General features: G+C 43.2%; 1 protein-coding gene across 1 annotated transcript; it reads right to left on the bottom strand.

Moving 5' to 3' along the window:
* Positions 1–2,106: 2,106 nt before the first annotated feature.
* RPS16 (ribosomal protein S16) lies at positions 2,107–5,484 on the bottom strand. Its single transcript, XM_064450154.1, has 6 exons — positions 5,388–5,484; positions 5,234–5,289; positions 4,456–4,557; positions 3,610–3,706; positions 2,438–2,485; positions 2,107–2,304 (listed from the first exon to the last, which is right to left on the bottom strand). The coding sequence occupies exons 2-6, from the start codon at positions 5,279–5,281 to the stop codon at positions 2,159–2,161; spliced, it is 441 nt and encodes a 146-aa protein (XP_064306224.1). The 5' UTR covers positions 5,282–5,289; positions 5,388–5,484; the 3' UTR covers positions 2,107–2,158.
* Between the last annotated feature and the right edge of the window lie 5,159 nt (positions 5,485–10,643).

Here is a 10,643-nt window from a genome sequence, read left to right as displayed (position 1 = left end):
GACAGCAAGTGTCTGGAATAGAACACCTCATTCATTTAGTGTAAGACAAAAAATCCTGGTATGTAAATCAGCGAGAGAATGTACAACGGTCCCCTCCACTTCCATGGGAGTGTGAGGGGTTTGAACAGGAGTATTCTACTTCTATTCAGGTCATGTTATGCAGTATTTTGTGGCAGACACTGGCAGCTAAAATGGGAAAAGGATGGAGAATTCATTTTCAGAAGACATTTGTTCAAGCTGCATGTTTAACTCTTGAATAACTACACTTCAGTGAAGGTGCCTTAAATGTCTTTCTACAGAAAAAGTAAACATAATGAATACTAACACCTATAAAAAGCCATGAGCACCTATTTTCCTAAACTAGACTAAAAGGGCAAAATTATACCATTATTTCCAATTCCCCAGTCCAACTCACAAAGGATGCCAGTTTAACCTTGTTTTGACCGAGTACACTGAAATGACCAACTATAGAACAAGTGAGAGTTAAAAATAGCACATTACTAGAAAGCCCAACAAGAACCTCAAGTACCAAGCTGCTCCTGTAACAATTTCAGTATTGGCATACAGGTATATGACACACAGAAATACCAGGCGTAGAGAGCAGTACAGCAGAAGCTAGGCTCTCAGTTGCTTCACCTCCAATGTTTCTTCCAGCTTGCCTCCGAACTGGTTTTCAAACAGAGGAAACTACAGTCCCAGGCTGTTCCCATGCCTGTTGGGTCAGCTCGTAGCCAAGGCCCCACTCAACTACTTGCAACTCTTCCAAGGGACAGAATTAGCCTTTCCAACAGCCTTTTGTTGGCCCATCCAGTCTCTTACTCAGAACTTCTTCATCCCCCGGAGATCACTTCTAGAAAGAAAATCTTCAGTTTCAATGGATGAGAAATTGGAACTTCTCCATTTCTTCTCGTGTTTGATACACACACACCCTAGCTACATCTTTTGAGAATTACTACCGTATTTTCCACTCCAGGTTTTTCCCACTCACCTCCCTATGGCCTTTGAATTGCCTCACCTAGCTCATGACACAAGCAACTGTCTGGCTTCCAGAGGGATTTTTCTGGCGTTTTTATAAAATCACTTAATGTTACATCCCTCTGTGCTTGTACTGTGTGAACACATGGTTGAAAGATGAGTAACTTAGACCCAATCTTGTTTGTAGCACAAATTCCTTTGTTTTACATTTACAAAGTATTATTTTTTAAACAGAATATATATGGTTTGTTATCTAAATAAAGTTTCCTACATTTAGACATACTAATCCAGAAAACCCTGCCTCTATTATCTGGTATGGCGAGAGTTCAATAAACCTCCCTCCCCTGTCCGCATTGACAATGTAAACTTTAACTACTGACATCAGAACTGCTGCCTGAACACCCCCTTCAGCACTACGCCGAGGGCGTTACCCTCAAGGGGATACTTTCCTTGCCACTAACTACTAAGCAAGCACAAATGCGGACGATACTCATTGCCACATCATATTCCATAGTGGTGTTTGGAACTTTACTCCCAGTGTGGTATTTCAGGTTAACATATAAAGAAAACGGAAGTCCTTTGCACAAACTGCCAGCACTGTGAGAAAGGCAGAAAGATGCGAGTGCTGCATTACGCTAGGGCAGCACACTAAAACAAGTCACCTAGCACACGATATAGAAGTTACCAGCTGGGAGTCAGATCCACACTCTCGTGTGTTATGGACGAAACCTATAATCAGGCCGAGATATTTTCAGATGGGAAGAACACGGGCGAGTCACATTGGTTCATAACACCATCAGGAGTGGCTGTCCAGGTACTGGGAAAGGTCTGCGTTCATTTAGATTTACCAGAAAGGCAAAGATTGAACTCTGCTTTAGTGAACTGCTACGCTGTTGCACGTACCCACAAAAAACAGGACAGAAGCTTTCTTTATGTTCTGACAACCATGCAAAGATCTCTGCTCCCAAGACCCTACCTATCTAGACTTCCTTACTGTGAAGGGATAAAAGAGAACTGCCAACAGCTCTCTGGTTTTACTTTAATCAATTTGTGTCTCAATCTTATGTCAACACACAATAAAAAAACTACTCTATTTACCCACATAGAAAAATGCAATTTAGAACCATGAAATTTATCAAATTCTCTTCATGTTTATTGACAGTCACATGACTGCAGGACAATTTTAACGGTAAGACTTCTGGTAGCGTGCACGAGCACCAGGTCCCCCAAATTTCTTGGATTCACAACGGCGAGGATCTGCAACCAGCAGAGTCCTGTCATACTGGATTAGAATATCCTTGATCTCTTTCTTGGAAGCTTCATCAACATCTGTTTAAAAAAAAAAATCTTCAGTTTAAGAAGTTTCACATGGAACAAATCCATATTAACATTTTTTTGCACCAGAACTACCAGAAGCCATACGTTGGTGCTTAAGGCTAATGCAGCAATCAAAACAACTTACATTTTTGATAGTAAGCCACCAGTGCTTTGGAAATAGCTTGACGGATAGCTGTTAAAAAAGATAATGGATCAGTGAGGAGTGCAAATGTAGTTACAACTTAAAGACAAGTGCCAGTTATCTGAGAAACTTGCAGCCTTGTTTTCTGCCAAATTGTCCTTCCCCTCCTTAATCTCCCCTCCCACATATTCCACGTGACCTTTACTTTGGCAAGTCTGAAGGAATTTATGCCAAGAGGCCACCCACAGCTCACTCATTAATTCGGCAATTGCCAGCTAGCCAAGGAACTAACTGTACAAGGGCAGTCCCGTTCACCTTCTCTTCAGAGCACAAACATAGGTTTATCATCAACCTACAAGCAGTCGACTTGCAAAATCCTTAGAAACACAACCCTCTGAAACGTCTATACTTGTCAACAAGGATAAAACTAATCAGTGTGTTCAAAGACTAAGGAGGCAGAAGGGACAACAAGATGTTACGAGCAGTTCATCCAGCACACCTCAATAAAACAAGCCTGTAGCACACTCACACAGTGATCAGAACCCAAACCAGGAGCATGGGCGTAACTGTAAGATTTTGTTAGGCTGTTATCTGTCAGAACATTAAGGTCAGGGCTTTGGGGAAAATCTGAATTCTCTGAAAAAATGATTGAGACTGAAACGTGTCGCTGCTCTTCACACAGCTTCAGCTGCACTCCACTAGCCTACACCCAAGCCATAACAGCAAAACAAATCTGTCATTTGTAAAGAGCAGCTCTATCAACAGCTAATCAAGTACATTCTCAGTCTGCTCAGCAAGGGAAAAAACTACCCAGCTTTGCAGGTGGACTGAAAGATGCTTCTGAACAACAGGGAAACGTACAGCTAAATGTAAAGTTTCAATGGTAAATCCCGTTTTCCCCTCCCAAAATCTTTTTTCTCAGCTGCACTTCAACTGTCCTGTCGCACAGCAAGATGCAAAGATCGTTTCCTTGCATTTCCTCAGAATTTCATCAATTTACTTCACTCATCTCACTCCAGATGTTGCATCTCTGCATGTAAAATATAACTAGTAATCCCTTAATAATAAGAAACAGAATATGGAGATGTGCAGTGTTACTATTCTAAACCCAAGCCTCTTCAATATGTGGCTTGACTTGTTCTGGTCCACAGCTAAGGCCCCCCACACAACCATACCATAGATTTGTGCTACGTGGCCACCACCCTTTACACGGACTCTGATGTCAACGCCAGCAAACCGTTCCTTCCCCAGGAGGAGGACAGGTTCAAGCAGCTGAGAAACAAAACACAGTAAGAAAATTCATTTGTGGTCAGAAACAACAAGGACTAGAGCTTGTAGTAGGTTTATCAAACGTTCTGAAAAATGGACCCTTGCTTTTACAAGCACACACCCAAGTTCAGCACACCTCTTGCAAAGTTCATTGACATCTACTAGTACTGTTGTAAAATAAGCTTATTGAAGTCTTAAATTTTTTTTTAAGTTTCAAAAATCTTAATAGCAAAGTATATGCACACGGGAATTAAGAACAAGGGGATAGTTTAAGTAGAATGTAGTAATTACACCTGCACTAGAAAAATGTATCAAGTTATTAAAATTGAAGATGTGAAGTAATTTATGGGCAGTTTTCTCCACTATTTATTACACTTTATATTTCTCTAGTCCATTTTAGATTCTCACAGCAATGTTCAAACAGCTACTGTATTAAGTCCTTAATCGTCTTTTAAAAAGAAGGGGGTTACATCACCCATTTCAATAGCAAAGATTGATGTGAAGTGCAAAATACTTTGTTACATTAATATACGTTAATCCAATTATGCAAAAATCCCACCTCTTCCAACAAGATCATCACAAAAAGTTTTCTGACCTTTCACAACAGCAACTACATTTCAAGTGATCAGGTAACACACAACCAAAAATTTAGTACTGTCGATAAGGCAAGCAGCTCTCCACCGCCAAGCAATTATACATATACGGGTATTTTAATACCCAAGAGTGGTGGGGGAGGCTCGGTGGATGCTTACTTTATACTGCAGAGTTCGGGGCTCAATCATTTCCAGAGGTCTTCCATTCACTTTAATGAGGCCATTTCCTCTCTTGCAGTGGGCAACGGCAGTTGCTGTTTTCTAAAAATCCAAACATTTGTTATTGCAGATCCTCATTTTTAAACTAGTGAGTTTCTATTTAACAGTCTAAAAAACTTAAGTTTTAAGCCCAAGATTAACATCTCGCACTGAACAAAGCCGTACCATTCCTTACATTCCGCAGTATTCGATCAAAATATTAAGGCGCTGCCTTAATAAAATTACATTTATAGTTATAAATGCTACAGAGCTATAACATTTAGTTATAAGTAAGATAAAGACACGCTCTCCATTCTGCAACACAGTATTTTTGTGGGTCGTTGCTCGCAAGAGCCTGTTACCTAGCATTATTCGAGCCACTGGATCCCAACAGCGCCAACTTTATCCTCCCACCGCCGCCTGGTAACGTGGCTCTGGGCCACCGGCGGTGATGCCCCGGGCCCGGCGAGGGCAGCGGCAGCCGCTCCCGGCAGATAGCAAGCAGGCAGAGCTCCCACCCGGAGGCCCGGGCCCGCTCCCCAGGGCAGCCCCACCACCGGCGAGCGGGACGGCTACACGTGGGCCGCGGGGCAGGCCCCGCCGCCGGCCTCCCCTCTCGACAGCCCCGCCGCTCGGCCTCGGCCCGGGGCCGGCCCCACCGCCGCTCCCGCAGCGGGGCCAGGGGGCGCCGGGCGCGGCGCGTCCTGAGGGCTAGCGGGCGGCAGCGGCCCGGCCTCACCTTCCGCCCGAAGACCTGGACGCTCTGCAGGGGACCCTTGGCCGGCATGGCTGCTCCTGCAAGAGAGAGGGAGGCGGCATTAGCGCGGCGGGGGTTGGGGGGTGGGGTGGGTAGAGAAAGAGAAGGCGGTTAGACCGGAGCCCCATGCACTCACCCTCCCTCGGCTGCGGCACCGGGAAAAGGCCGAACGGGGTTTCCCACCCTCTTCTCAGGGGCAGCTGGGCCGCAAAGCGCAACGCCGTCTTCCGGCAGTACGACAGAGCGCCCGGCCACACCGCCCCTTTCCTCCCCTGGCCGGCCGCGCTTGGCGGCAGCCTGGAGCTGGGCGGGAACCTGCCGTTCGTCGCCGCCAACCACAGACTTTCTGCGCCGAGCTCCGCAGCCGGCCGGGGGGCCTTGGCAGGCGCTGGGGTCTGTTAAATGGGGCGCATGTAGAATATCTCACTTTATCCTTTTGATGTGAAGGGCGGAAGCCCCATTAGGTTCCGTCAGCGCTGGGCAGGCGCCATCCCCCTTCCCTGAAGCCAGCGTCTGTCACCCGCGGCTCGTACAGCTGCCCTAAAGCTGCTGCTGCTGCTGCCGCCGCCGCCTTTGAGCCTGCCGGTGCGGCCCCGCCGGCGGGACGGGGGTCTCCCTCCCCCGGCCCCGGAGGGGTCGCGGGCGCCCCCCGGCGGAGGCCGAGCCGCGGGCAGGTGAGGGGCGCGGCGGTCCGGGAGGAGCAGGGCCCGTCCTCGAGGGGTGAGGTGGGGCCGGGGGAGCTCACCAGCTGCCTGGGCACGCGTTACAGCAGCCCGAAGGACTTCTTGAGAGGGACGGGGAGGATGCGCAGCCTGGCGGGGAGAGGTTTTTTTCTCGAGTTACCAACGGAACACTTAGTGCTGACACCATAGTGTACCATATCTTAAGTGTCCCGGTCACAAGCAGGACCCAGCTGGGCTTCTGCTGTAAAAAGAGCAAAATTATACCTTCCCCGAAAGGCTTACAGGCACTCTTTGTACCTCCTTGAGATGCAGCAGTATGAACGACATAGCTTTGTTTAGTTTTAAAGTTTGGTAAACTGCTGGAGAAGATGAAGCGTGAAACCTTGTATTCCTAGCATCGAACACAGAGGCATGTTCAGGCAATGCTTTACACCCACTTAAATGGTCAGGGACCGTTACGTTTAAGATCAAGCCAAGGAGTTCTTAGATTCAGGGTATCCATGGAGCACCATCAATTTGAGCTTTTATCTCTGTTTTCATTCTTTAATGTCTGTCATAAAACATGGAATTTAAGTCACTTTCAGGCTGAAAATATTTTACTTCTAAGGCTTGGGATTTAGAATGTGAAATTTTCCAGAAGGACAAAAGCAGAATCTATCCATGAAGCAAGGTCACGTTTCTTAGGTATTTTAAATGACACATATTTAAATGATCATGATTAATTAGAAAGTTGACTGCTCAAATGAAACAATCAGTTCCTTTGTCTTTGGACGGGATTTTAAATACTGAACATTAGTCATCAGTCATGTGAGGATTTAAACAAGCACTTAGCTTTATACAATTTGAGTGATTAGTTCTATTCAAGTGAATAGCACTGTGCAGAGCGCGTAAGATTTAACAGATCTCAAACCCCAAGTTGTACAAAGCTTTTACATGTGACCCAAAAAGTGATTTTTTTTTTTTTTTAAGGCTGTTTCCTAAGGAACAGTGTTTATGCAGCCACACATGTCTATCATCCACTCTTTCCCCATCACTGGGGGAAGGGGAATGGTCACTGGCTTGTTGGCCAATTTCAGTTAGTTTTTACAGAAGAATGGAAATTTCAGGACCAATTTAGGTTGTACTTATTTGGTGAAAATAGGTAGTTCTTTTTAAGAGAGATCTTTTACTTGCATAATGAAAGCACCTGCAGGAGCTGAAATATGAGATGTTACAAAACCTTTATTAGATGAAAAAGAGAAAACATAATACCTAATTAACCTGCCAAAAGGTTCAACTAAGACTTACAATCAGTCCAAAGGTGAGCCATCAGTAACTGAGTTTTGTTGGGTGGTCAGGGTGCTTTTAAAGGAAAAGAATAATCTAAATCTATTCCTTTTCTGGGCATTTGCTGAGGTCTGCTAATGATGACCCATGTTTTATATACCAAGGACACCATTAAATGGAGGTAGGGGAGTTCAAATGTATGCTTGTATAAAGGTTACCTTTTGGGAGCATGCTTGCTTAGGTCCTGCATGCTTCATCCTCATTCGGGTGTTCATCTGCTCTTCCTGGAACTGAAAATGTTCATCCTAGAAGAACACATATATAAAACCAGTGATATGCCTACACATACATATCTTTCTGTTATCTGTTAGCAAAATAAGAAGACACCCAACATATATCAGTAGCATAGCCTAGAAAATAAGGTTAAAGGTTTTGTGCTGCTTGTTTCCTTTGCTTTCTAGCATAAAAATGGGAATAGAAGCTAAGAGACATTTAGAGATCACCTACCACAGAAATTAGGCTGTAACATGGGAGGAGAGAATTAGATCATAAATATCATCATATACAAAAGAAACAAAAAGAAAGATAACAGAATGGGAAAGAAAAACCATAGGTAAGATACTACATTTTTAAGAAAAGTCCAAGCACTAACAATATCCTTACTTAGTTTTACTGAGCACGGAATGCTTTAAAATGGTAACATAGCTCTGATTTCAAAATAGCATAGTAGGAATCTCCAAGCACCACCTACAAACCCTTGTCTTTACTTCTTTTTTATTTGTAAAATAACTGCACCTGTGGAATATAAGGCACTTGTTTGGCAGCCTTTTTTTTTTTTTTAACCTTACTTTGCACTGGTGTGAAGAGTACATACATGCAAAACAGGGAATAATCAGGCACAGAGAAATTAAGGCATATTTGCTGGTAAGATACTCTTACCAGGAAGAGCATTTCAAGAGAAAGCTGGCAGGTTTGAACCCATCTGGACAGGGCATTTTTATTATTTCCTAACAGGAGGGGGAAAATATTTGGATTTGACTCAAGTCTGAGTCCTTGATTTCACGGTGACTCTGTGTTGTACTTACAGATGATCTCTTGTGTATCTTTGTACCAACAAGTATCTTACAACTACTAAATCTTTCACATGGGTGTTTAGTGAGGCTTTAAGGGTTTGAGAGTCTCTCGCTGACTGACCTCCTCCGCTGGAGCTGCTTTCACCTCGTTGCAGGCTGTAGGGTGAGGTGCTGCTGTGACCTACTCTGCTTCCGCAGACCAGACATGAGCACTTCTGCTCTGTCAGTTTGCTGGAAAAAGCTGGGTATAGCAGTTGGGTATGGCGCTATCGGGGAACATCTCCAAGGACGCCTCCAATTGTTTCATTGCTTTGCGACAGGAGCACAGACCTTGTGTAGGTGGTGTGGCTCCGTGGGTAGGAGGGCAGGAGGGGAGCTGCAGGAGATGGGCAAAGGTGGAGTCAATAAGCTGGGCTGAGCCAAGCAGCATCATAGCTCTTTATTTGGAAATTTGCCAGCGCAAAGCATATGGAAACTGCAGTACAAAACCTGGGTGTCAGTCCACTGCCCCCCTATACTGTCAGGCTGATGAAGTGCAACCAGTGAATTTTAAATGTCTACTAATTTGTTACTTGAATGCTACCAGAGATTTTATTTCTTGTCCCTGTGCAGGAGTCAAATCTATTGAAGATTTTTGCTATTTATGTGTTTATGTAGGTTTGGGTTGGTTTTTTTTCCTGGGATTTTCTGTAGTTTGGAATTTAAAATAGCAAGTGACTGGGCTTCCATGTGAAATCATGATGTTGGTTCTCCACTTGGACCTTGTCATCTTTCAAAACAAACTTACATGGAAGTTCAAAAGGTAAACATTCCAAGAGGATGGCATTTTAGCTTCCACTTAACACAGAAGTATGTAGCTACTGAGAGTGTAAGGCAACAAAGAGTCAAGGTCAATATGTTAACAAGGCCAGCTGTAATGTGACTCTAAATTTCCTCCTATTTAAAGGAGAGAAAATGCTCTCCATGGAAAAATAGTGTGAGAATTAGTGAGATTATCTTCCTCGTGTATTATCTGAAACATTAATAGAAAAGTGAGAGCTATGGCAAAATATGGTCTGTTACTTCTGTGCATGTTGTCGTAGAAAATAAAAAAAATCACTGTAAAAGTAAAGGGGCATTTAGGGGAAATAAGAAACATTTCTTCTACATAGTCCTTAATCACATTTAAAAAGCCCCATGCCTTCTACCAAAATGTCCCAATTTGCAATTGTATTATACATGGTAGGATTTTTTGTTAGCAGAGTGGATAATTTTGACCAGGGAAAAGATTTGTTCATATTTCATGCATGATAAACAAAGCATATTCCCTGAAGTTTTTACTTCAGACAGCAAAATCATCTCTATACGCTTCAGAAGGCTTCTGTCTTGTACGGATTTACACCTTTTGAAAATCAGTGGGTTCCTTCACCGAGAGGTATAAAGTATCTCACGAAAGAAGGTACCAATGTGCCTTTTTTATGGCAACTCTTACAATCTGAAAGATCTGGGATACCAGAATATAGTTCTCATATTACATTTACGACTGATGCGTGTTTGATGATAAAGTGTAATTAACTAATGGATGCCATTATTTCTGATGCTTTCTTTTCACAGATCGTATTCACCCAGGCAGCAGCTGAAGAGTTTTCTAAACTCAATTAGTGCAAGAATGCTGTGACCAATGGAAAAATGTTTGATGCATGCCAGAAGACAAATCTTCCCAGCTCTTGGAAATATGTTCTGAAAACAAATAAGGATCACACACAAGATTTTCATATTAATTTTTTTTTTTCCCTAAGAAAATACTTAAAATCCAAAGGAAAATTTTTGGTTTAATTATCCTTCTCTAAGGAAGGTCTGTAGCATAACCTCTGGAACATAAGGATTATCCTGATTGGTGTGAATACTGACTCCTATTTGCAGATTATAATTGTTAATGTCACACTGAGATTGAACACACAAGCCAATTTGTCATGTGGAAATTGACACACCGATTGGCATGTCCACACTGAAATTTATTGCATGCAAATAGTTAGCAATACAATAGGTCGCTCAGGACCCACTCTTAGCATTGCTACTTGGGAAAAATCACATTTAATGATTGTCTTGACTTTAGTTTTGAATGAATAGGATAGCTCTTCCAGTACAATAAACAAAAGAAATATAAAGCCCATCTTGGATGCGAACATCCAGACAGACATTAAGGCTCATTGTTTTAGCTCCGTTACCTGACTTGTTTCTGGAATCCGATACGATGTTGTGACTTAAATTTACAACGTGCATCCTATTTGCAATGGCTGGAAATGCGTATATTCAGCTCGTATCGTTTACTTGGAAAGTGTTAGTGTATTAACTGCTCATTTTAGAATTCGTCCATATACTAAAGGATTA

Source organism: Phalacrocorax carbo, chromosome 1, assembly GCF_963921805.1.
Source record: "Phalacrocorax carbo chromosome 1, bPhaCar2.1, whole genome shotgun sequence".
In the NCBI taxonomy this organism is placed as follows: Eukaryota; Metazoa; Chordata; class Aves; order Suliformes; family Phalacrocoracidae; genus Phalacrocorax; species Phalacrocorax carbo.
Note: the sequence above shows the minus strand (reverse complement) of the source record. Positions and strands in the feature narration are given on the sequence as shown.

Coding starts and splice junctions, on each gene's coding strand:
- RPS16 (XM_064450154.1), bottom strand. CDS start 5,281: ATGCCGGCCAAGGGTCCCCTGCAGAGCGTCCAGGTCTTCGGGCGGAAG. Junction 3,707..4,455: donor CCCGAACTCTGCAGTATAAA/GTAAGCATCCAC, acceptor TTTGTTTCTCAG/CTGCTTGAACCTGTCCTCCT. Junction 2,305..2,437: donor GGTGGCTTACTATCAAAAAT/GTAAGTTGTTTT, acceptor TTTTTTAAACAG/ATGTTGATGAAGCTTCCAAG.